Source organism: Vitis riparia, chromosome 8 (genome assembly GCF_004353265.1).
Source record: "Vitis riparia cultivar Riparia Gloire de Montpellier isolate 1030 chromosome 8, EGFV_Vit.rip_1.0, whole genome shotgun sequence".
NCBI lineage: Eukaryota > Viridiplantae > Streptophyta > Magnoliopsida > Vitales > Vitaceae > Vitis > Vitis riparia.
Genome location: NC_048438.1, coordinates 1243023 through 1270475, shown reverse-complemented (window position 1 = coordinate 1270475; position 27453 = coordinate 1243023). Strand labels below are relative to the sequence as shown.

At 38.0% G+C, this 27453-nt stretch overlaps 1 protein-coding gene across 2 annotated transcripts in view; it reads right to left on the bottom strand.

Moving 5' to 3' along the window:
• Positions 1-27453, bottom strand: part of LOC117921195 (regulation of nuclear pre-mRNA domain-containing protein 1B-like) — a 63432-nt gene that overhangs the window by 11446 nt on the left and 24533 nt on the right. For both annotated transcript variants that reach the window (XM_034839014.1, XM_034839013.1), the window contains exons 4-8: positions 24231-24478; positions 15550-15705; positions 15265-15421; positions 7554-7693; positions 7415-7450 (exon numbers count right to left, since the gene is read on the bottom strand). In XM_034839014.1, coding sequence (XP_034694905.1) covers positions 7415-7450; positions 7554-7693; positions 15265-15421; positions 15550-15705; positions 24231-24478 — 737 coding nt within the window. The remainder of the gene's footprint in view (positions 1-7414; positions 7451-7553; positions 7694-15264; positions 15422-15549; positions 15706-24230; positions 24479-27453) is intronic.

Genomic DNA, 27453 nt, shown 5'->3' with positions numbered 1-27453 from the left:
GGATCTTCTAGAGAAGGAAGTTAGAGAAATCAGAGAGCAGATGTAGCGCTTACAAGGAATGGAAAAGGTGGTGATGGACCTTGCCTAGAACGTAATGCGAGTTTTGCAGTCATTGGAAGAGACACAAAAGGCGGTGGCGGCATTGTCATCGAGGCGGGTCATCACGACTACTACTCAACAAGAAGACCATGCAAGATGGATCCTTGGAGTTGGGGAACCCAATGGGGGGTGGATGGTGTCGGATGAGACGAGGCAAGGCAGAAATGGGGAAGAGTGTGGCGGCCGACGGGTGGAGATGCCTGTATTTACGGGAGAAAACCCAGACGGCTGGATCTTCCGGGTCGATCGATGCTTCGCGACGTACGGACTCACGGAAGAGGAGAAATTAGTCACCACCGCGATGAGTTTAGATGGGAACGCACTCTCTTGGTACCAGTGGACTGATTCGAGGGAGGCGTTTGGGAGTTGGGAAAACTTGAAGAGGCGATTGTTGCTTCGCTTTCGTCCGACTCAAGAAGGGAGCCTTTGTGAGCAGTTCCTGGCAGTGCGACAATGGGAGTCAGTGGCACCATACCGGCGGGAATTCGAGATTCTAGCAACTCCGTTGAAAGGGATTTCAGAGGAGGTAATGGAAAGCACGTTTATGAATGGGTTGCTTCCTAAGATCCGGGTTGAGCTACGTCTTCTACAACCATATGGGCTGGGCCACTTGATGGAAATGGCCCAACGGGTCGAAGATATGAATTTAACCATGAGGGCGGCCCGTGAACCAAAGGACCCAAAGAGCACCAAAATGTTGTCATCTGCAATTCGAGGTGATTGGAAGATTGGGGAGAATTTTCAGACTAGGGTAGTGGCTGTTAGCGAGAAGACGATGAGCCAACAACGTGAGATTCCAATGAAGAGACTGACAGAATCGGAGCTTCAAGCCTGTAGAGAGAAGGGGCTTTGTTTTAAGTGTGATGAAAAGTTTTCGCCCGGTCATCGTTGTAAGAAAGAATTAAGGGTTTTATTGGTGCACGAAGATGAGGAGGAGGAGGATAATTAGTTTGACGGCGGAGCAACCGAAGAACCTTCACTCATCGAGTTGAAAGACGCTGTGGAATTATCTCTAAATTCCATGGTAGGTATAACTACGTCGGGGACTATGAAGATCAAAGGAATGATCGGGTCAAAAGAGGTAATCATCCTTGTAGACAGTGGGGCTACCCACAATTTTTTATCCCTTCATTTGGTTTAACAATTAGCACTTCCATTAACTGCAACAACCAATTACAGGGCAATGATGGGAACCGGGATATCCGTGAAAGGAAAGGGCATTTGTAGGGGAGTTTGTATTTCGATGCAGGGGCTCACTGTAGTGGAAGGCTTTCTTCCACTTGAATTAGGCAACACTGATGTAATTCTGGGAATGCCTTGGTTGGGGACTTTAAGAGACGTGAAAGTAAACTGGAAGATGCTAACAATGAAGATCAGAATGGGGAAGGCAGTGACAGTGTTAAAGGGAGACCCGAGCCTTAGTCGGGCTGAGGTGTCTCTTAAGGCAATGGCTAAAGCACTGCAGCACCATAGCCAAGGGGTATGGGTGGAACTCTGTCAGACTTCCACCACTTTGGATTTGAGTGAAGGAGAACAAGAGGTTCCGAAAACAGTCAAAGAAGTGATAGCTCAACATCAACGAGTTTTTGGGCCAATAACAGGGTTACCACCAAGTCGTGATATTGACCATGTCATTCAATTAATTCTGGGAGCATCTCCGGTTAACGTCCGTCCCTACCGGTATCCACATATTGTAAAGAATGAAATAGAGAGATTGGTGCAAGAGATGCTTGAGGCAAGAATTGTTCGGCCTAACTTAAGCCCATTTTCTAGTCCAGTGTTGTTGGTTAAAAAAAAAGATGGAGGATGGAGGTTTTGTATAGATTGTCGTGCTCTCAACAAAGTTACAGTCCCGGATCGGTTCCCCATTCCGATGATCGATGAGTTACTCGATGAACTTCATGGCGCGACCATTTTTTCCAAACTAGACCTCAAATCGGGTTACCACCAAATTCGAGTTCGACAACAAGATATCCACAAAACGGCATTTCGCACCCATGAAGGTCACTACGAGTTCTTGGTGATGCCTTTTGGGCTAACTAATGAACCAGCAGCTTTTCAATCATTAATGAACAGTATATTTCGGCCACACCTTCGGAAATTTGTGCTCGTATTTTTTTATGACATATTGGTTTACAGTAAGGACTTGAAGGGGCATTGTGATCATTTGCAAAGTATGTTGTCCATTTTGGCGAACCACCAACTGCACGTCAATGGAAAGAAATGTCTCTTTGCTAAACCACAGCTAGAATACTTGGGCCATTTGGTTTCCGCCAAGGGGATTGCTGCTGATCCGAACAAGATTTCAGTCATGGTAGAGTGGCCTACACCCAAATCCCTTAAAGAATTACGAGGATTTCTCAGATTGACTAGATACTACCGTTGATTTGTCAAGGGATATGGAGCTATTTCTTGGCCCCTCACTCCGCAACTCAAAAAAGACGCTTTTAATTGGAGCCCAGAAGCTAAAGCGGCTTTCTGAAAATTGAAAACAGCTATGACAACAACTCATGTTTTGGCTTTGCCCAACTTCAGTTAACCTTTCATTATAAAGGTGGATGCCTCGGGGTATGGTTTGGGTGTCGTTTTGATGCAAAGTCATAGACCAATAGCTTATTTCAGCCAAGTCCTCTCAGCACGGGAGCAACAAAAGTCCATATATGAAAGAGAGTTAATGGCTATTGTCTTAACAGTTCAAAAGTGGCGTCACTACCTACTTGGTCGCCACTTTATAGTGCGAACGGATCAAAGTAGTTTGAAGTTTCTACTAGAGCAAAGAGTGGTGAATGAGTCGTACCAAAAGTGGGTCGCAAAGCTGTTTGGGTATAATTTTGAAATTCAATTTCGGCCTGGATTGGAGAATAAAGCAGCTGACGCCTTATCTCGCATCCCCATTTCTATGGAGCTAGCTGCCCTCATGGACCCCAGTCGCTTAGACACTTCGTTAATCAGTTCACAAGTTGAAGCTGACCCACACCTTGCTAAGATTCGGCAGAGGCTGCTGGTTGATCCGGATGCTTATCCTCGGTATTATTTGGATCATGGCGTTCTCCTCTATAAGGAGCGCCTAGTTCTTCCCAAGGCCTCACCCTTTGTTCCAACACTTCTTCAAGAGGGCCATGCTAGTGTGGTTGGAGGGCATTCTAGGTTCTTGCGGACTTACAAATGACTCACACGATATTTTTTTTGGGTTGGCATGAAGAATGACATCAAAGAGTTTGTGGAAAAATGTCTAGTATGCCAACAAAATAAGGCCCTAACTTTGTCACCTGCTGGATTACTACAACCACTGCCTATTCCAGAAAAAAATATGGGATGATGTGACACTAGACTTTATTAAGGGGCTTCCTAAGTCTGAGGGTTATAACTCCATTTTAGTTGTTGTGGATCGATTGAGCAAATATACTCACTTTTCACTGCTCAAGCATCCTTTCACGGCTCAAACGATGGTTGTTGTCTTTGTTCGGGATGTTGTCAAATTACATGGAATTCCCCGTTCCATTGTTAGTGATCGTGACAAAGTATTTCTTAATCAATTTTTTTTTTTTATTGGAAACATCACATAAATTTATTGATAGATAAAAAGAAGTACAAAAAGAAGGATGAGGAATCCTCCCGCCAAAGAAAGCTAAACTACAGTAAATTACACTGAAAAACAAGCGAACACTCTAAAAGGACCACTCCTTATGGAGTACACACCGCTATCCAATCAAGTTGTATCACATTAAGGGGAGTCCCCTTAAAAACCTTGGAACAAAAAGCCCAAAGAGAAGCAAGGAAAACAATAGAGTCCCAAAGATACTCTGAATTCCTTGCTTTATCCTAAAAAATCCTCGCACTTCTTTCCCACCACGCAATCCGAATAAGAGCGATGCTTGCAGCTTGCCACAAGGCTATCCCCCTCTTAGAAGAACCAAATCCATTAAATTTGATGGACATCATGTCAAAGATGCTCCTCGGGGGGACCCAATCCATCTTAGCTAACTGAAATAACCTGTGCTACAACCCAATCGTCAAGGAGCAATGAAGAAAAATATGATCTGCTCATTCCCCATGCTTCATGCACAGAATACAAATATCAGGACTAAGAACTTTGTAGGGTCTTCTCACTTGTAGCATGTCATTAGTATTCACCTTCTTGTGTGCCACTAACCAGACGAAGGACTTCACTTTGAAAGGAATTTGAGAATTTCAAACGAACTTAGAAGGGAAAACTTGAGGAGATCCAGAAAATTGAGATAAAGCTAGAAAGAAGGATTTAACTGAAAAAAACCCTGAAGAAGATAAGGGCCAAAATCTGGCATCTGGAACCGAAGGAGATAAATGCAATCCATCGAGAGACCACATGAGGCCTTCTAAGTCCTCTATCTTAGAATCTAACAGGTTACGAAGGAAATTTAAATTCCAAGAGAAAGGACGAGTAGGACCGAGAACTGAAGAAATAGGTATGTTTTTATCCAAGACTACTCTAAATAGTCTTGGATATTGGGTTCCCAAAGGTTGGTCCCCCCACCACAAATCTTCCCGATTTTGGACGGAGCTATTTCGATTGCAGGGTACTTCTCTCTGCCATAGTACTACATATCATCCTCAAACGGATGGACAAATGGAAGTGGTCAACCGTTGTGTGGAGACATACCTTCGATGTTTTTCATATAACAAGCCCAGACGTTAGTCTACATGGCTCCCATGGCATAGTTTACGGGCGAGACCCACCACCATTACTACGTTATGGATCATATTTCACCTCTGTTCTGGCAGTGGATCGGTTATTGCAAGAGCGTGATCTAATTTGAAATGAACTAAAGGACCATCTCTGTTGTGCACAATCCAAAATGAAGTCATCTGCAGATGCCCATCGTCATGCAGTTCAATTTGAAGTTAGGGATTTTGTCTATTCATCCATATCGTCTTCGTTCCCTTGCCAAGCGACCCAATGAGAAGCTCTCCCCACGATATTTTGGCCCTTACAAAGTGGTGCAGCAAATTGGTCCAATGGCGTACAAGTTAGAGCTTCCTTCTTCGGCAACTATTCATCCAGTGTTTCATGTTTCACAGCTCAAGCGGGCTCTTGGTTCAGCTGATTTATGTCAGCCACTTTCCCCTGTTCTTGTTGATGATTTGGAATGGCAGGTGGAGCCTGATCAGGTCTTAGATATTCGCCAATCTCCCAATAACAATCAGCCTAATATTGAAGTACTTATTCAGTGGAAAGGAATTCCTCAGTTTGAAGCTTCTTGGGAATCAGCCAACACAATTAAAGAGCACTTTCCTGACTTCCACCTTGAGAACAAGGTGTCTCTCATTGAGGGGGGTAATGATAGGCCTCCCATACGTTATGTGTATACTAGAAAAGGGAAGAGGAATGTACTGCCACCTGGCAGTTAGTTGTAACAGCCTTAGCATAGGCTAGGTCACAATCTGGATACGGGCTGGGAGCAATCTGGATACGGCTGAGAGGGTTTAAAATAGGAAAAGGAGGGAATTCCAGGGTTGGATATTGTGTGGGTCTGGTAGGAGAGTGATAGCCTCTCAAATAGCTATCTGAGTATCAGTTAGGTCTCTTGTTTCTTGAAATTATTGAAATTCAATAATAAATCTCCATTAGATACCTATCAGAGTTCATGCACCTTAAATACAAAAGCCTCTTGGCATCCAATTACAACTTGTCATGAAGCAGGTGTTAAAAGAATGCAGTAAAAGTGATGCTTTTTCTCATACAACCCCGTACCACACAATTGGACAGCCTTAGTTAGGCCTGACCAGGTTGGGTTGGGTTTGAATTGACCTCCAATCCAACTGGGTGGCAGTGCTAGATGTAACAAGAACTAATGGTTGTCTGTCTGTAACAACCTATTGCCCCAAAGCATGCCATTTCATAGTCCCTTTTCATGCAATCTTCTTTATGACTTGATAGCAAATGGAAGTATATTTGAAGAATAAAAACTCAGCCAAGTATCTATACTATATAATAAAAGTCAAGATGCACTTTTGTTGTGACTTTTTTATCCTTATTTTCTTCAAATATTTATCAACCTGTCATTCCTTCATTTAATGCAACACAAACCGTAAGGTATTGTTCACTGATTGACTGATTAAGAATGGCATTCCTATAATTTCACCCCATTCCAACCCCCTTTCCCTACTCCAATAATAGACACCTCTCCCCCTCTGCCCACATCACTTGCACCCCTTTTTTACATTGGACTGTAACCATACACCATGTGAGAGAGTGTCAGGGCACATGGGGTTGGTCCTTTCATATCCCCTTTTCCATTTTTATTGTAGTTAAAATAAAAATGGAAATTAATATTTATCAAATACAAATATTAAAGAATAAGGAAATGTCAACAAAGAACACTTTAAAAGAGATAAAATATGGGTACACTCTTCTAATATATTCTTTAGAACAAAGAATATTTATTCCATCTCCTACATGAATATAGCAAAACTACGAAAATTCTATCCAACTCCTTTCCCCTTTTCTTTCCTTTTTTCTTTCTTTTTTTCCACAATTAATTTCTTTATTTATATAGGATTATAGATAAAGCTAGATTGCTTTCGAAATTCAAATCATTACTTGAATTTAAAATTTAAGTTTATTTTTTAAAAATTTAAGACTCGGTTATTTTCTAATTATAGCATGTGTCATAAAATTGAGGTTTACCCTTTTTTTTGCTGTTTATAAATGCCCCTACTTCCATACCTAGCTTTAATGCTTTTTTGTAGAAGATTGTGATTGAAGTATAATTTCTTCTTATTTTAATTTGATAAGAGTTAGAAATCTCATCCAAATAGAATTATTATTTTAGTTTTATAAAAGTTCAAGAAATATTGTGTCTAAGAAATCCTATTTAAACAGGACTAATATTTTTTTTATTTCTTAAAATTTTAAGGAAAAATCTTGTCAAACAAATCCTATTTAATAAGGTCATACTCACGACGAACTCGTAAAATAAATGTATGCATGTTTATTAAATAATAAAAAAATAATTAATTGCTTTTAATTTAATATATAGATTTTTTATCAACGTAGAGCTTTCACAACGCTACAATATTTTTTTAAACATAGATACTTAAAGGTTTAAAAGATTTATTTCATTTTTTACTAAATTACTTTTTAAATTGTTTTATTAAATCATTAAAAAATGATATAATATTAACTTTGTTACCTAACTATCCACGTGCATTGCACATGGAACAAACCTAGTTCCTAAACAGCAGTAACTTCTAGGAATTCAGAAAACTTAGCCAAGGATTATCCCTAAACAGAAGTAACTTATAGGGACTTCAAAAAGAAGATAGTAAATCTTACCTGCAACTGAGCGCGAACAAGTCCCAGCTTTGATTCCTGAAAGACTTTGATTCAGTCGGCAGTCATCAATGGTGAAAAAATTAAAAAATATAGGTCCATGCTTCAGAAAAATAAAAATAAAAAAATAGTGAAACTGTACTTGATCCAGAAGTGCTTCTTTAAGCTGAGAGACCAACGCAGCCCTAGTTGCTTCAGAACTTTCAAGTTGCACAACACATTGCTGGAGGATGTTTTCCTGCTCCTTTAGTTCATCCACCAAGGCAGCTCGCTGCTGATTTCCTGATCAGCACAAATATAACACAAATGAAGTGAAAGGAAAAGGAAAATTTTATATCTGTAAGACAAGCTACTGCAAGAGATTAAACATGAAATGAACAGATTAGGATATAACTATTTTGCTCAGATAAATAGCGTGAACGCCTCTAAATAGTGTGAATGCCTCTAAATAGTTTCCATTTATTGTACAAGTCTAAAAGGTGTATATCTATTTGTACTAATTTTTCAATCAGTGAATAAGAAGATTCCTTATTTCCTTATTTTTCCAATAGCCATATCAATACATGTTAGATGTCAGGAAAACCAAAAACAGCTAAAAAGAAGAGTATCCTTGTAGCTTTTTGTTAGAGTACAAGACGAAGAAATCGAGCACAATCCTGAATTACATCTTGTCACAATGCGAACACCTTTGACATATAAGTCATCTGCTTTTCAAGGATCGTTGAACATTAAGAACTTATAAAATCACTCAATTCTACCTTAGAAATGACATGTTCAAATAATGTGACAGTCTGTTCCAAAGGAGTTCTCTCTCACACCCAATTGTCGATGAGACCCTTTTGGCGAAGGCAGGACGATTTCCAGGTGCAGTTCTTTCTTCATTAGACATGGGGGCTGTCTCATTTTCTTCTTCTCTGTCTGAGGGTGGGCTTCTTCTGGCAAAGTGTTTTGAGGATTTCTGATCCATTGTTAAAGGGCAAGGGGATGGGTTCGTTGTGCATGGTTTTGGTGGATGACACTTTTGTGGAGTGTTCAAATGAAGAGGTAAGTGTGGAGGCCAATTCGTTGGAGAGAGAGGTTCAACTTCAGGGTCCTTTCGTTGGGGACACCTTAAGGGAGGAGTTACTAAAGATAGATTGGTTGACCAGTAGTCTCACAACATTCAATAATTGTTTGGGTATGCCAAGTGAGGGGTTTGAGAATGAGATTTTGTCGCTCTTTCGAAAAATGAAAGATAGAAGGGAGGCAAAGGGCAACAAGGCTAGGAAAAGAAGGAAAAAGGTTATCTCAAAGTTTGAACGTGAATTAAAAAAGTTAGAATGTTCGATGAATTACTTGGGTGTTATAGGCAGTGGGAACAGGAGTGGCAGAGGAGGTTGGAACTCAATTCCAATTTGTAAATGAAAATTAAAATCATCTCTTGGAATGTTAATAGGATAAACAATGCAGATAAGAGAAAAAGATCATTAAGTCTTTGATTCATTCCCAAAAAGCATATTTGGTTTGTTGGCAATAAACAAAGGTCCAATTGATATCAAGGGATTTAGTTAGAAGTTTGGGAGTTGGCAGATTTTTAGAGTGGGGGGTTGTAAATGCCAAGGGTGTTGGTGGTGGGGTGCTTGTTTTTTTAGGAGAATTGAACTTTGGAGATGCCGGGAATGGAAGTTGGTGAATTTACGATTTCTTGTCATTTCAAAAATTGTGAGTATCATTTTGTTTGGATTTTTACAAGGATGTATGGTCCTACATTAGGAAGTAAAAAAGAAGATTTTTGGGGAGAGCTAGGGGCCATTAAGGGACTATGGGCTGACCCTTGGTGTGTGGGAGGGGATTTTAGTATCGTTAGATTCTCGTGGGAACATAATGGAGGCAATAAGATGACTTCAACGATGAGAAGATTTTTAGAGGTTGTTAAGGAATTGGAATTATAGGATCTTCCTTTGTCAGAGGATTCTTTTACTTGCAGCAGTGGGTTGAATAGCCTTGCCTTTTCTAGATTGGACCCTTTTTTGGTGTTCGATACTTGGGAAAGCCATTTCAGTGGTGTGATTCAATGTATTCTGCCTAAGCCGGTTTCAGATCATTCTCCAATCCTGTTAGATGGAGTAGCAGTGAGAACTAGACCTATTCCGTTTAGGTTTGAGAACATGAGGCTAAAGGCGGAGGGTTTCACAAATCTTGTCAAAGGGTGGTGGTCAAGGTACCATTTCCCTAGATCCTTTAGCTTCATTTTGGCCTCAAAACATAAAGCTTTGAAATCAGATTTGAAGAGGTGGAATAAAGATGTGTTTGGTAATGTTTCTTTCAAGAAGGATGTGGCTTTTAATGAGATAGGTTTTTGGGATGCAAAGGAGAGGGAGGGGTTCCTTACCACTGAGGAGGCTGATGCAAAAAGGCAGGCTCATAGTTTTAAAAGGCTCAAGGCGCACCAAGGCGCAAAGTAGTCCTGGAGCCTGAGGCGCAAGGCGCATCTAAGGCGCGGGCTTTAGTGAAGTGAGGCGCACCCTATTTCCCCTTTATTTTTCTCCTATTTTCCCCCTATTTTTCTTCTTCTTTTTCTTCTTCTTCTTCACTTCTCCAACACGGAAGAGGCTAGGGCAAAGAATGGCAGTGGTCTCGGGTGGAGAAAGACCAGAAAAGGGAGCTGGATGGAAGGAACAGGCCAAAACGGCGTCGTTTTGGCCTGTTTTTTTTTTTTAAAAGAACAGGGTCCAAAACGACGCCGTTTTGGTCCCTGTGTACTTAAATGAACAAGCTCCAAAACGATGTCGTTTTGGTCCCTGTGCACTTAAGTGAACAAGGTCCAAAACGGCCTCGTTTTGGGCCCAGAAAATAAAAAAAAAATTAGGGCTGGCGCCGTTGGCCGCGTCTCTACAACTCGACTGGAGGAGGAGGAGGAGGAGGAGGAGGAAGAAGAAGAAGAAGAAGAAGAAGAAGAAGAAGAAGAAGAAGAAGAAGGAGAAGGAGGAGGAGGAGCGCGTACCTGGTCGGGTCGTCGGAGGCTACTCGGGCGACCGCCTCGCGCCTTGCTGGAGGCGAGCGCCTTGTGCGCTTAAGCGGCGCCTTCGTGAAGGGGCGTCACCTCCCTTCAGGCGAGGCGCCGGAGGGTGGCGTCGCGCCGCCCCGAGCCTAGGCGCGCCTTTCAGAACTATGGGCAGGCTTTAGGGGATTACAGTAAGTGGGCACTTTTTAAAGAAATTTCATGTAGACAGAAATCTAGGAAATTGTGGCTTAAAGAGGGAAAGCGAAATAAACAATACTTCCACAAAATGGCTAATGCTCATAAGAGGAGGAATTGCTTGACTAGGATTAAAATTGATAGGGAATTCTTTGAGCACATTGGTTTAAAGGAAGGGATCGTTAGGGCTTATTCTTCCATTCTTTTTGAACCCCCATATTGGCGACCAAGTATCAATACTTTGGATTTTAAAGTTTTAGATGTTGCAGAGGTTGTAGGGTTAGAGGAGTTGTTTACAGATGAGGAGGTTTTCAATGCTTTGGTGGATTTAAATGGAGATAAGGCTCTAGGGTCGGATGGGTTTTCTTTGGCTTTCTGGCTTTTTAGTTGGGATTTTGTGAAGGATGAGGTGATGGGTTTCTTCATAGAATTTTGAGATCATGGGAGGTTTGAGAAAAGTCTTAATGCTACTTTTTTGGTGTTAATCCCAAAGAAAGGGGGGTGCAGAGGATCTTAAAGATTTTAAACCTATTAGTTTGGTAGGTAGTATGTATAAACTCCTTGCAAAGGTCTTAGCTAGTAGACTCAAGTTGGTGTTGGGTAAGGTGATTTCATAGTCACAGAATGCTTTTGTAGAACATAGACAAATTCTTTATGCAATGCTAATAGCAAATGAGGCCATTGATTCATTGCTAAAGAATAACGATTGTGGTATTTTGTGCAAGTTAAACATTAAAAAGGCTTACAATCATGTGAATTGGAACTTTTTGTTGTTTGTCCTTGAAAAGATGAATTTTGGACAGAGGTGGGTTGGTTAGATTAAATAGTGCATCTCTTCTACCATGTTCTCTATGATCATTAATGGTTATCCTACTTGATTCTTTTAGTGCTCTAAGGTTTAAGGCAAGGGAACTCTTTATCTCCTTATTTATTTGTTGTAGCAATGGAGGCTCTAAGTTGTTTTCTTCGAAGAGCTATGGAAGGTGGTTATATTTCAGGGGTAAAGGTGAGGGGGAGAGGAGGTGATGGGGTAGAGGTGTCCCATTTGTTGTTTGTTGATAATTCTCTTGTTTTTATGAGACCTCCCAAGATCAAACGATTCATTTATGTTGGTTTCTCATATGGTTTGAAGCTTGTTTGGGGTTTAAAGTGAATTTGGAGAAAAGCAAGCCAATTCCTATTGGTAGTGTGGACCAAGTTGAGGAGTTGATCTCAGTGCGTGGGTGTAAAGTTAGCACACTTCCTTCTACCTATTTAAGGTTGCCTCTAGGAGCTCCTTTTAGATCAGTGGCGGTATGGGATTGGGTGGAAGAGAGGTTTCGTGAAAGACTTTCTTTGTGGAAAGACAATTCATCTCTAAAGGGGGGAACTTTACTCTCACTAGCATTCCCATTTATTTTATATCTTTATTCCATATTTCGAGGTCAATCCAATTGCGGTTAGAGAAAATTCAAAGGATTTCCTTGGGGAGGTGAAGGGTTGGTGAAGAAGATACATCTTGTGAAGCGATCTACTATGTGTTTGGAGGAGAGCAAGGGAGGGTTAGCAATTCAACGTCTTTCTTTGTTAAATAAGGTGTTTTTGTACAAATGGATATGGAGGTTTGCCACAAAAAGATGTGCCTTTTGGACACAAGTTATCAAGGGCAACTATGGAGAGGAAGAGTGTGGGTGGTGGTCTGGTGAAGTTAGAGATGGGTATAGAGTAGGGTTGTGGAAATCCATTACGAAGGAACAAAGCACTTTCTTGGGTCATTTTTCTTTTATGGTGGGTAACGGGAGGAGGGTGAAGTTTTCGACGAATAAATGGTGTGGTTATGAACCATTGTGTGTTTCCTTCCTCTCTTTATATGTCTTAGTTGATTCAAAAGAGGCATGGATGGCAAATATTTGGGTTAAGGGAGAGAGGGCATTGGAACCCTTGTTTTTATCAACCTTTGAATGATTGAAAGGTAGATGAATTTAAGGATTTAATTTTACAATTGCATGGATTGGCAATTTATAGACAAGGGAAAGAGAAGATGGTGTGGATGAATTTGGACAATAATAAGTTCTCTATTAAGCAACTTTATTTTTTTTTTTTGATAAGTAAAAAGAAGTATATTAAACGAAAAGAGGAAACACCAAAAACCAGTGCCCTCTAAGTATACAAGGAGTATACACACCACCTTCCCTAACTAGGAGCCTATCCAGTCTACAAAACTTACAAGAGAAGAATGACTCTCTGCTAAGGAACCCCTGACCCACGACCAAAGATTACATACAAAAGAATATTTTAACCTTTGAAGCGAGAGATCCTCTATTAAGCAACTTTATGTTGTCTTGGAACTAGGGGTTGTTGTTTCTTTTCCAACACGAGTAGTTTGGAATTCATGGGTCCCTTCTAAAGTTAACTTTTTTGCTTGGGAGGCTTCATGGGGAAAAGGTTTACTTTAGATCAGCTTTAGAAACACATGTGGTCTTTGGTCAATGGGTGTTTTCTTTGCAAAGAAGACAAAGAATCCTCTCCTTCATTGTTCACTAGTCAGGATTCTTTGGAAGTTGTTATTTGATCTTTTTAGTATCCATTAGGTGCAATCTGCTACAGTTAAGGAGGCTTTATTAGGGGGCTATAGCTCATTTGTGGGCAAACAAAGAAAAAAAGTTTAGAGAACAGCTCCATTATGTATTTTTTGGACAGTCCAAAAGGAAAGAAATCTCAGGGCATTTGATAATGAGGAGCATTCTGCTCAGTTTTTAAAGATGTTCTTTCTTAGGAATTTGTTCTTTTGGGTAAAGCAGTACATAGAGATAGATTGTTTGTCTTTCTTTGATTTTATTGAGTGGTTGGGTTATGGTTAAGAGTGGCGCTTTTTTCCAGGTTTTGTGCTATTAGGTGCTATTTGTATACTTCAAGTGTACTTTGGTACGTCCTTGTGGCATTTTTTATTTTTAATGAATTTGGTTTTTATTTATCAGAAAAAAAAAAAAAAAAAAAAAAAAAAAAAAAAAAAAACTGTCATAATGTCCCGCAATTACTTAAAACCTCACATAAATTGCTATCCATGTCATGCAATATATCTTCCTCTGGGAGGGAATCCTAAGGCGTGTGGTTTTTGGGATCCTGTGATTGAGAGGATATCAAGGAGATTAGATGGGTGGCAAAAGGCGTATTTATCTTTTGGAGGCAGGATAACCCTCATTCAATCTTGTCTCACCCATATGCCATGTTACTTTCTCTCCTTGTTTAAGATTCCCGCCTCAGTGGCAGCAAAAATTGAGAGACTGCAAAGAGATTTTTTATGGTCAGGCATAGGGGAAGGCAAAAGAGATCATTTGGTTAGTTGGGACATAGTGTGTAAGCCGAAATCGAAAGGGGGATTAGGATTTGGAAAGATTTCTGTAAGGAATGTCGCTCTCTTAGGGAAGTGGTTATGGAGATATCCTAGGGAGGGTTCAACTCTGTGGCATCAGGTTATTTTAAGCATTTATGGATCACACTCCAATGGCTGGGATGTCAACAATATAGTTAGATGGTCACATCGTTGTCCTTGGAAGGCCATTGCACAAGTCTTCCAAGAGTTTTCCAAGTTTACTCGGTTTGTGGTAGGTGACGGGGATAGAATTCGGTTCTGGGAAGACTTGTGGTGGGGGGATCAACCTTTAGGAGTCCAATATCCAAGATTACTTAGTGTAGTCATGGATAAAAATACTCCTATTTCATCAATCCTTAGATCTACCTGCCCATTCTCTTGGAATTTCAACTTTCGTCAAAATCTTTCCGATTCTAAGATAGAAGATTTAGAAGGCCTTATGCGGTCTCTTGATCGTCTACACATATCACCTTCGGTTCCAGATAAGAGATCCTGGTCTTTATCTCCTTCGGGATTTTTCACAGTCAAATCTTTCTTTCTTGCCTTATCTCAATATTCTGATTCGCCTCCAGTTTTCCCTACTAAGTTCGTCTGGAATTCTCAAGTCCCCTTCAAAGTCAAGTCCTTTGTCTGGTTGGTGGCTCACAAGAAGGTTAATACTAATGACTTGCTACAATTGAGAAGACCCCACAAAGCACTTAGTCCCGATATTTGTAAGTTGTGCATGAAGCATGGAGAAAAGTAAATCACATTTTCCTCCATTGCTCTTTGACGATGGGGTTGTGGCACAGATTATTTCAATTAGCAAAGATGGATTGGGTTCCCCCAAGGAGCATCTCTAACATGTTATCTACTAATTTTAATGGTTTTGGATCTTCTAAGAGAGGGATTGTTTTATGGCAAGACACGTGCATCGAGTTAATATGGGTGGTGTGGCAGGAAAGATATGCAAGGATTTTTGAGGATAAAGCAAGGAATTCAGAGTATCTTTAGGATTCTATTCGTTTTCTTGCTTCTCTTTGGGCTTTTTGTTCTAAGGTTTTTAAGGGGATACCTCTTAACGTGTTACAACTTGATTGGTTAGCAGTGTGTAACTAGAGTGTTTGCTTGTTCTTTCTTTGTATTTTCTTATATTTGATTACTTGTAGTCTTGTTTTTCTTTGGTGGGAGGATTCTTCATCCTTCTCTTGTACTTCATTTTTATCAATATATTCCTTTGTCGTTTCCTATCAAAAAAATGTCATGCAATATATAGCTTTACAAGTTTTATTCTAGAAAAAACTATCATGCAGACAGAATTACATGGCATCGCAAACCTCTTACCTTCACCAGAGGTATTCCCAGCATCTACCTCCAATTTTCCCACATGTTGGACAGCAGTTTTACACTTATTTAGGACAGCCTCTTCGTTGACTTGTTCATCATGAACAGTTTGGAAAGCAGTTACTATTTTCTCAGGCATACCTCCAATAGATAATTTCTGAAGTTAAAATGACCAAGCAAAGATAAGGTCAGCATCATAATGCAATATATTGAAATCAAATGCAACAAACAGAAAATTAAAATCAGGATAGGAATTAACTAATTAAATAATTGGTAAATGCTTACAATTCTTACTGACTGAGAGTCCCTCTTCACTATCTTTATGGGATTGGAATTCTTTCCATTGCTCACCAACAATGGAGGAGGACTCTTACCCAGCATTTCATCTTTAAGACCTTGACCCCGAGATCCAAAAACTTTCCTTTCTTCCCATATGTCAACCTGAAGAATTATGAGATTTTTTAGACATAAAATGCTATTAAAAAAGGCATAATTAGGGGTTAAACATGTTACAAATGAAGTGTATGAGGATGACCAGGAGTCACCCAAAAAAGCCTAAAGAATTATGACATAACAAATCCTCCCCCAGCCCAATAAAAGGACAAAGAAAATTAGGTTCGGAAGAAAAAATTGATAGATATAAAAAATGAAAATTTTCAATTTGTTGAATAAATTACCAAGAACCAATATTTTTTTTTTATAAGTGAGAGTAATGTATTACGAAAAGGCGCTAAACCAAGAACCAATATTTTATAAAAGTTCTGATCGAAAAAATAGATAGAGAAGTAAAGCTCAGAAAGCAGCATTATCATATAAGAATATTCATGGCAGGGCAAAGGCTGGAGCATGAAATTTTGGGATAATGCAGTCAGACACGATAGTCAGGAAAAGAAGAAGATAAGAGTTAAAAACAAACTTCTAGAGAACATATCAATCCACAATCTCTTTAGCCACAGATACTGCATCATCCACAAGGACCAAAACAATACTAAAATAAGGTTGTGCAGATTTGTGTGGTCCACAAAATTATGCCCCATCATATCTAAAGAGCAGATGCCCTTGGCAATTAAAAAAAGTTCAACATTAGAAATAACATGCTTTTATCCCCTAAATGTGTTACCAAAGGTTTAAAGAATCAAATCTTAAAATTTTGCAATGCAAATCAAACTGAAAGTTGTATGTACAACATACATACATACATAGACGCACATATATGAATGTGTAAATGTTTGTTATAAACAACAAAATTTTATTAAGAGAACCAGGGAAGATTAAATACTGTTTGGAACAAGAAGAAAAAACAACAAACAGGAAAGTCAAAAGTACAAAGCAAGCTATAAAACCAGCCACTTCAACTTTACTATGAATAATCCTTATAAACTCACTATTGAAAGACAATCATTAAGAATGCTAATTATTAAAGAAAAACATTGTATGACACACTGGTTCTAAATTTCTTTTTCCTTTTTTTTTTTTTTTTGATAGGCAAAAGAGCAACAGATATATTAAAGAGCCAAAAAAGGCTACATCAAGTACACAGGAAGTATACATGTGCACACCAAAGAAAAAACAAGAAAACCCTCCTCTTAATGGCAACCTAACCGATTAATAAAATCAATCATAGAGGACTCTTGCCCTAGACCCCCTTTGGTCCATTCAAAGAAATTACAAAGAAAAGGGAATTTTAGCTCTTGATCTGAACGCTCAACATTATCAAAAGCTCTTCTATTCCTCTCTTTCCAAATAGTCTAAACCAAACAAAGAGGAGCAACATTTCACACCTTCTTTCTCCTCTTCCCAATGGATCGGCTATGCCAGCCAAGAAGCATTGCTTGGACTGAGGTATGCAACACCCAAACCACTCCAGACTGGTTCTAAATTGGATCTCCCAATGAAATGTAACTAATGCTTTTAAAAGAATGGATAATAACAACCAATCCAATGAAGCATACTATAAAAGACCAAGGAGTTGTGACAATGGAGATGCACTTTGAACACAGACACAGCTCCTACACATGACAGACCCATTCTCCAAGTATGAAACATGAAAATTTTAACACAAAGGAAATATTAAGAACAGTTGACACACAATAACACCACTGTGGTAGAAAAGGCCTCTCCATTAAAAAAACAAATAAAACAATATTGTCTCAAAGAAAGAGAAAGGAAGAAGTGGAGGAAGAGAAAAACCATCTTCCTAGATTGGAGACTAGACATTACACAAATTTTGTTGGTGAAACCCTATTATGATATAATTGCTATTTTGTAAAACAGCCCCACGCTATCCCCTAAGTAAGCCGCTCTTAGAAACTATTTTTTATTTGTTTTTCTTTTTTTCGTCAGGAACCATTTTCTTATCTTTTGTTACAACCATGTGCTTTTTCCAGAAATGTAACATATGACCCATTCTTATTCACCCAATCACCTAACTCTTCTCAAATTTAGTTAAACTTAATGTATAAAATTTCAATTTTAAAAGATAAACATATAATATGTCCCCATTTTGTCTGAGCCCCACTTTTCAGCATTTTCCTTGTTAGTGTATCATGATATTTCCAATGTCAGAACCCGAAGATAAAATCATTCATAACCAGTATAAGATTAAAAGATGGATACACATCCTGGGATGTTAATGAGCTCAACTACCTAACATTGATTCTCTGAAAGAGATTGAAAAGGTCTTAGCATACCATGAAAATCAACTCACTCCATTCCATTATATCCAACCTCGCGATGGTCATACCCACAACCTATGCTAAATTCCTCTTGTCTGAAACTGGTGACTCATTTCAATCCCATAAAATTGTAAGGTACCATGACATTTCCTATCCAGTATAACTATTATAACATCCTACTTTTCCTGTGAACTTCTATGAGATTTCATGTAAGTAGATTGATAAGATGATGAAAGATGTTTAAGGTGAAAATGATATTTAGTTTTTTTCCCTTGACTACAGGCATTTTAGGATAATATTAAACATTTAAATGATTTAATTTCCAAGCAAGATGAAATGACACCGGAGGTCATAGTAACACATTAAAATTTTCCACTCTCTTACAAGTAACATAAAAAAAATTATCAAATTTAAACTACATTACATTAGATTTAGATTCATTCACACAGTATTCCCATGTGACATTGAAGCCCATTAAGTGAACTTGGTAATAAATTTTTTTGAATAGATTTTGCATCATTCTTCCTTGTGTAATAAGTAACCCTTCTCAAGAGCTCTCCACACACCTACTCAAACCATTTTCTATCCCAATTCTTGGTATCTTTGCTAGTTGGAGTGGTTTAAAAGCTGAGGAAGTTCAACAAGATCCCAAAAAATATTACATAATGGATAGGCAGCAGTTTCACAAGAAAAGGTTCAGGAGGTCCATAGCCTCACCTATTTTTGAGAGGCACAAAGAAGGTTGGATCCCTTGAGGGGATTGGATGGATATGGCTGTGATAAAGCAACTTCAAAGTAAGATCTTAGCATTGAAAAATATTTATGGTGAGCAATGGGTGATGGGTGAGACTTTGGGAAAAGAGTAAAGTGTGTAGGGCCTGTCTGGTGGCTCATCGTAGGATGCAAAAATAATACATTATATTTTTTCTCTGTATATAATATTTCTGTGTCCACAAAAATATATATTTTTCATTTCTTATTACCAATTCTTTTTTCTTTCTTTTATTGTTTTATGATGAGATAAAAATTTGTTTCATTAGGAGCTAAATTCAATTTCTATAGAAGAAAACTTCAAAGATGTACAAGTTGCATGCTTGTCTAATAAAAGGCAAAAGAACAGCACGAGTAACATGCTTCATAAACTACGACTGACAGGCTAGCCGAAAGAAAAAGGATAAAAAAAATCAAATAAAGCCAATGTTCCAATAACATCTATCCCTCAAGCCAATATCATTATTTATGAAGTCCAATAACCAAGGCCCTTGAAACTGCAATATGCAAAAGCACCAGAATGCCACCAAATTTGTGATTTGAGCCTGAACATCCTCAAGACTCAACTCTGACATTTCAAATATACTTCAGTTTCTCTCCTTCCACAGGGACCATAACACTGCAAAATGAGATGACCTAAAAAATTAATTAAAATTTTGAAAAAAAGAAAAAGTAATAATCACCCCTTAGAGCTACATGCCCTATAAACTCGAGCACCCAATAATTCCCATAACAAAGTGGGCATCACCATCACATAGGACGTCAAATCCATTGACATTCAAATCCATAATCTGGATGTAAAAGAAAGTTACTTGCCTTGGCTCCACTTACAAATTCTACAACATTTCAAAGTAGTGGGACAAATCACAAAGGATTTTCCATTTTGTCTCCCAAAACCTTGTAATTTGGGTGACGACTATGAAATGTTGTGCCATTTGAAACTGGAGAAAGTAGGTAACTTCTAGAACTAACCAGGTTGGGCACTATTTTGCATTTTTCAAATACTACACTAAGAGAAAACAACTTATGCTGAGATTTCCAAATAAACCTCTCTGGAGTGGGATTACTACTTAAGCCATCAATTTGCATGGTGATTTTGATGAAAACAGACTTACCATGTCAAGAATAGTTTTATCAAATCCCCATCCCCAACCTCTATTCGATTCCCATAAATCCTTTCCATATTAAAAGAACTTTATGGACAAAGGAAGACTAGACAGATAGAGGAACACAACTGAAAAGGAGTTTCAGTATACGATGCACCATTCAAGAGATACTTTGTAATTACTTGCAATAACCATTATCACCATTCTAAAGGCAGGGCCATGTTCCAACATGGATCACTAGCACATATCACTAAAGGTTACAATCCGGTAAAGCACACATGACCCAGGGATTCAGTGAGTGACCTGAAATGTGGATCAGAAAATTTTTCTTAAAAGAAAATAAAAATAAAAATAAAATAAATAAAAACCTGACCATTCACTGCCCAAGTTTTTGGAATGCACAGATCATAAAATGATCGGTCGATGCAAAGAATCACATGTTTAGAAATCCAGATATTTGGCAGGACGGTGCTAACAATTTGCCAATATTAGGATTTTGAGTGTCAAAAATATCTAAGGTCAAATGCTGAGGATTCATTAAAATAGCATGCCTATCCAATCCAAATTTCTTTATACATGCTTTTGTTGTCTATCAAAAAAAAAAAATTCTTCCCAAATAAATTAAGGATTTAGGTGGCATATTTAGTCTAGAAAATATATCATAATCCCATTATGACAAGGTCAACTACCCTTGAGAGTTCAAATTAAACTATACTTGTCAGAAATCCTTTCCTCCTCAAATATTTTTAATAGAAAAATATAGAAGTCTGGGTTTTTTTTTCTTTTTTATCCGAAACAAAAATTCATAACTACCAAGTTAGAAGAACATGAAAAGGATGAGAAATCCTTCCCGAAAAGACAAACTCTGGTCAAAAGATCTGATGTATAACATATTTCCTATATACCACACAACTAAACAGAAGAATTAAGGTTATGTTCTCCTGAGAAATCAATGCATGAACAAAAGGAGGCCAAAGCTTTGCACCAAGACTTGCTGTTTGAAACCTCTATTTAAACACCAAGTTCCAATTGAACTGAATAACAATAAGAGGAGTACCCTTGAAAATAGAGAATATATTTAAAGAACAACTGATTCCATCCCTGCTAAAAATAATCATGAAAAGCTGGTTGGACCAGACCAGCCTTTACCCCATAAACGAATAAATAAAAAAATAATAAAAAAAAAGGCACGAGATGGGGCAAAACCCGTATACAAAAGGAGTGTACTCCAACAATGATAAAAGAATACAGAGAGCTCATGAAAGAAATTAAAAAGGACTTTCCATTTCATGCGTTCTTTTTCCTTCTAGGTTTTCAAGACTCCTTTCGAAGCTAAGATGTTCTCTATTAGCACTACTTTCCTACCTTAGAAATGCAATAAGAGATTGAAATAAAAAAATTCTGAGTTTTCTTAGGGGGAAAAAATATATTGAGAGAATTTTAATTGAAAAATATGGACTGTTTTCTATGCAAGAATGAAACTTCCACTTTGTTCTCAAAGTAGATTTCAAATCTTTGAAAAAACTTAGAAACCCCAGTTTCCTTACATCATCTGTTAAGTGGAATGTTTTATTAGCTCACCAGTTTGATAATTGTTATGGAAGGGTTCTGGATTGTTCAAAGATCTGTATAAAGGATGATCAATTCATTTGCAAGCAATACTTGGGTTCACAGTGGAGGAAGGTAAAGGTTTCCTGAAGATAATCAGTCATGGTCTAATGATTTCAATCACGAATTCGCGAATACATCGCCAGTATACATGTGGACTCAGCATCTTTAAATTAAACAATTTTTCCCCTAAATTAAATTGCTAAATTTTACGTTGGTTCAAAGGATGGCTCATCCTCCACACATTTTTTGCTTCCTTATTAATGAATTGTTTTCTTCCAACCAAAGGAAATGTACATTTTTTTTCCCTAGTAAATCTAGGTTAATCGTTTATCAAGTAATTAACTAGTGAAATTATTTTATATTTGTTTTTTTTTCCTCTTCTATTAGAAATAACCATTTCATTGCATTTGTAAGTAGAAAGAAGGATGTCAAATAACAAAATCCTTCCAACACATACACAATTGTCTATGCAAAGTTTGATCAAAAAAGGAAAATAGATTTATATTGGTCCAAAAAGGCAAATCTATTGGCACATGTCAAAATGGTTAGGAAAATGCTCACTACAAATCACAAAGGTAATATATCTCTTGCAAAAGAAACCAAATATCTCACTCCAAATTTTGCTAACACATCTACCTCATTATTGCCTATACGAGGAAACCAACAAAAGGAAAATCTTGACTCTACAAAAGTATCAATAATTTATGCAAACACCAATCAAACTATCGCAATCCTCTTTCTTTCTTGGTTTTTCCATGATTTGACAATAATAGCACAACTCTCCTCTATTAAGAGATGAAAGACCCAAAACTTTTTCTTGCAACAAACCCTCCAAAAAGGCTAGAATCCCAACCTCAATAACTAAGCCCTCTCCTACAAGTTTAGAGAATCCTCTTACCACAATACCAGAGTGGTCCTTGGCCCAGCACAACTCCTAGAATCCCTAAAAACTAGAGGTGGCAATTCATGTTGGTGGGTGGGTCATGTTCATATCGTGCCAAAACTTAAACATTCTACTAAATAGGTCAACTCAAACACGACACAAATAATTATCAAGTTGAAAACATAAAGTTAAATACGACCTAATTATTAAACAAAAAATACGTCATGTAATCCATTTAATGATTAAGTTCTCCTATTTAATAATCAGGTTGAGTTAAGTCTTGTATAAGTTTATATGATTAATATCCCAACTAGACATGTTTATGGCTTTATTCAAAAACAAATTAAAATGAATCAAATATGGATTAAATAATTTAGAATTATAATTAGGTTAATCAGCATGATTATGAAATGGGTTAACTCAGGTCAAATTCTTGTTATATAGGTTTAACACAAAAACTACCTATGTATTAAATAGGTTATGCAAGTTGACATGAACTTTACCTGAACATGATTATACTCAATCCAAACTCAAGAAAAGCATGTTGGGTTCAAGTTGTATTGGTAAATCATACCAAATTTTGTCATCCCTACTAAAAACCTGAGGTTGCTCAAAGAACACCTTTCAAAATTTAGTTTACAAAACTCATTCAAGGTAGTAACCATTCAAGAAGTGTCTCTTTAGTCAACCTCATGAACTTGCAAAGTAGTTTAGTAAAATGAAGCTCAAAGGGATTCCTACAAAGGCCTTACTAGCAAAAGCCTAAAGGGAAGAAAAAAAGTAAAACAAGTCTCAATTTGCTTCCAAAGTCGTCCTTCTATCTCTAAAAATCCTAACATTCCTTTCCAATTAAATAATCCAAATCAAATTGAAGCAATAAACCAAAGGGTTCTACCTCGAGGAAACCCCCAATACCCTTAAAGGACATAATCAACATGTCCTTCACCCTTTTGGGTGGAACCCAATCAATCCTAGCAACCTACACCATAATGTCAAGGCTACAAGACAATGCACCAAGAGCTTTAAACAGCCTCATTTCTTGGAACAAATCATTGGTATTGACCTTTAAACCTTCTTATCTACCACAAGCCAGCCATCACTTTTGTTAAGGCTTTGGAATTCCAAATGAAGTTTGCAAAAATAAAAGGAACTAAGTTGGCAAAAGTACAGATAGCATCAAAGAAGAGAGTACATATAGCCTTAAAGAAGAGACTAAGTTAGAACAAAGTTGAAAGCGTCAAAGGACAAACGCTTAATCAAAAGAAGTGGGGAACAAATACACAAGGACAAAAACAAATATAAGAAGAGCTAGTTCCTCAGGGAAATTGAAATTCCAAAATGAAAATGAAGAGGGGGAAACTAGCAACAAATAGATAACAGTCTCTCAGCCTCACCACCCAAATAGAGGTTCATATTTATTATTGTGATTTAATAAGACAAGAATATTCTGATGTCTATTAGAATATGTATAACTAGAATTAGGTAATTCTTAACTAATGTACTAGTAAAGCCTCTCTAGATCCTATAAATTTCTACTAAAGAATCTTTTACTTTCCATTGGAAACAAAATCTTTAAGCAAAATAAGGTAACTCATTTCATGTAGGATGAAACAAAAACGAAATCGACAAATTTGGTACACAATCTATAATAAATGTTTGCAAGGCAAACACATAAACAGTTGGGACAGTGCCAACACCTATCTGCTCCATTTTTTCTAGATTATTTCTAAAACCTAAGACCAGTTCAAACCAATAGTCTTGAGCAATCACATGCTAACTAAGGATCATTGGTTGGAAAGAGAAGAGAGGAGTATGTGTGAATGGAGGAGGGGTCGCCAGGAAGCAATCCAACTACAATCAGCAATATTAATATCACAAAGAATGAAGGAAAAACTCCTGTTAAATGAATAAAGGTCTTACCAGTCTAGAGACTGCCTTTTTTCCATATTCATCACCATTGTCATAAACATGCTTGAGAGCTAAAGGAAGGACTTTCCAGAATTCATTTACAAACTCGCTTCCCTTTCTTCGACTGTTTTGCAATATGTCATTTGCCAAATATAAAAATGAAACGCACTGCTCTTTCTGGGAAGAATTGAACAATTTATCCCATGTTTCAACAATCTGTTTTGCTTTCTTCCGGTGAGAAATGCACCAACGAGACAGTGCTGATCATATGTTAAAAGAAATGCATACTAAAATAAATTGGCCATAGCAGCAACGAAGAACCTAGATGTAAAGGAAGAAAAGAGTAAGCAGGTGGTGTTTGCATCTGTATTATTTTTTAAACCTGGAATCTTAGAACAATGAGTTGTGCATCAATTTCAGAAACATGCTTTCTTTTTTGGATATTATCTGGTTGAAGATGAAAAATATTGATATAAGGTTTTTAATAATCCTAGATTTTGCAGGAAAGAGCTAATGCTGCTCCACAGGAATGAAAATAGGCTTAATTGTAGTACACTTTGTTTTGAACATCAAAACACGTTAAGACTTGATTTTACATGATATCAAAACTAGGTAGTCTTCCTTTACCAGTATTTTTCTTTTTTTTAATGCAAACAGGAAAATATTACTAACAATAGACTACAAGCATAAAGATGCATGGAAAGATAACAAGGATGAGAAATCCTTCAAACAAAGAAAAATAAAAACGAGCAAAAGACCCTCAACAACCACAAAACCCAATGATTGACTTTGTTGATTGGCTTAGCTTAAAATAAGGAGATTTTTTTTTTCTTTTTGTTGATAAGCAACCAGAGTAGATAAATATCAATGAAAAGGTTGGTACAAAGCAGAACAATTAAAGCTCGCCAAAGTACACCGGGAGTACACAAAGGGAAGCAAGCGAAAAAAAGAAAGGAGCGGAGAGGATAAAAAAAGGAAAAACAACCTGCCCGACTTTTACTTAGCAACTAACCAATCGATAAATCGAGTAGAGACATGGACTTTCCTTCTATATGAGGCCTAACAAACTCCATAAAGGAAAGCAGAAAAGAGGATTTTAGCAAATGATCTGAAAGATCTACATCTTCAAAAGCCCTTCAATTTCTCTCGTGCCAAATGATCCAAAAAAGACACAAAGTGGCAGCTAACCAAGCTTTCTACCGTTTTCTTCCTATTTGAGCCCCATTCCAACTTAGGGACATTATCTTAACTGAGAAGTGCATCACCCATTGTAACCTAAATAAGGAAAAAACCAACTACTAGAGAAGACAACCTATAACACAATGTAGAAGCAAGTAATCAATGGATTCCTCCTCCCGTTCACATAAAGCATCTATTTACTAGTGACACCCTCCTCCTTTTCAGGCGGTCTATCCTTCCCAAGTAGCTTCCCAAGCAAAAGAGCCCAATCTTGATGGGACCCATAGCGTCCAAACAACTCTAGCTGGGAAGGCCTCTACACCCCCAAAGTCCAAGAAAGGATAGAGAGCTTTAATGGAGAAGTTTCCATTTCATGTACCTAACCAAATCTTTTGATCCTCAACATTACATCCAACTGAATGTTTTTGGATATTCCGAAGAAAGATCTCCACCATCTCTAACTCCCAATCATGGAACTGTCTGGAAAAACTAGGATGCTAATGATTCGGATTCCATTCTGCTCCCACATATCAGCTACCCCTGCGTCCTTTGAATTGGCAATAACAAATAAAGTGGAGAAAGACTCTTAGTGATGTGTTACAACACCACAAGGAAGTGGGTTATGCTTTTAAAAGTCTCCCAATTTTTCTAATAGCCTTCCAAAAGCCGACTCCATACCCCTCCTAGACACCCCTCAACTCCAATCCCTCCTTCCACCCCAAACTTCCCAACAATCACCCGCTTCCACAAAGATTCCATTTCAAAGGCAAACCTCCATCCCCACTTTCCTAAGAGCTCCATCTCAAGGATAAAAAGATCCCTAATGCACAGGCCCCCTTTTTTCTTCTCCACGCACACTTTAGCCCAGCTCACTAGGTGAGGTTTTTTCTCTAGAGCTCCTCACTAGGACAGAAAAAGATAGGTATGCTAGACAAGGTGCTTTTAATGAGAGTGTGTCTCCTCCTTTTTGACAAAAACAATCTTTTTCATAGGGCTAGTCTTTTCTGAACTCTCTCCTCCACCTTTTCCCACACAAAAGCAACTTAAAAGAGGCTCTTAACAAGATAACAAAATAGGAAGAAGGAAGACACCCCACCCGACAACCTAAAATAGCTACCAACTTGTCCGAGTTATAGATCCTCCCCAATGAGATGAGCTCACTCTTTTCCATATTAACTTTCAAGCCAAAGATCACCTCGAACCACATGAGAGTCCAATTCAAATACCTTAGCTGCTCAACATTAGTCTCACAAAAGATGATGGTTTTGTCAACATATAAAAGATGAGTCACATCTACTAGCCCACTGCTCCTCTTACCTATCGAGAAACCAGATATGAAACCTCCTTCCTTAGCCTTTACAATTAACTAACTAAGAGCCTCCATCGCCAATACAAATAAATAAGGAGAAAGGGAGTCTCCTTGCCTCAGTCCTTTGGAACTTTGAAAGAAATCAATAGGGGTCTCATTCACTATCATTAAAAAGGAAGTTGAAAACATGCACCATTAATGAGAGGAAGATTGTTTCTTGTGTTTCTCTTCTTTTTAACTGCACCTTTGATGGGCATCAAACGTACACACTGTATGTTACTGCCTCATTTGCCTAGGCATCTTCAATATATATTCACTTTTTGGCTATCAAAAACAAAAACAAAAACAAAAACAAAACAACCACAAAACCTAAACCTAAACACCCCCCAAGAAGAGATCCTAGTAGCCTCATGGAAAAAAGACCTTCATCAAATTCTCTATAGAAGATAACACACCCTCTTTGTTTAAGTTACTAGCTTACTAATAGTAACTTAGATTAGCTGACCCCCACCTCCACACATACATAAGTAAAATGTTGCAGACATGAAAGAAAGCCATATCCCATTATCCTGGCCAAATTTTTTTTTTTTTTTTATTGGAAACGACACAAAGATATATTGATAGAAAAAAGAAGTACAAGAAGAAGGATGAGAAATCCTCCCACCAAAGACAACTAAATTACAAGAAAATACACATAAAACAAACGAACTCCCACTAAGGACCAATCCTTATGGAGTACACGCCACT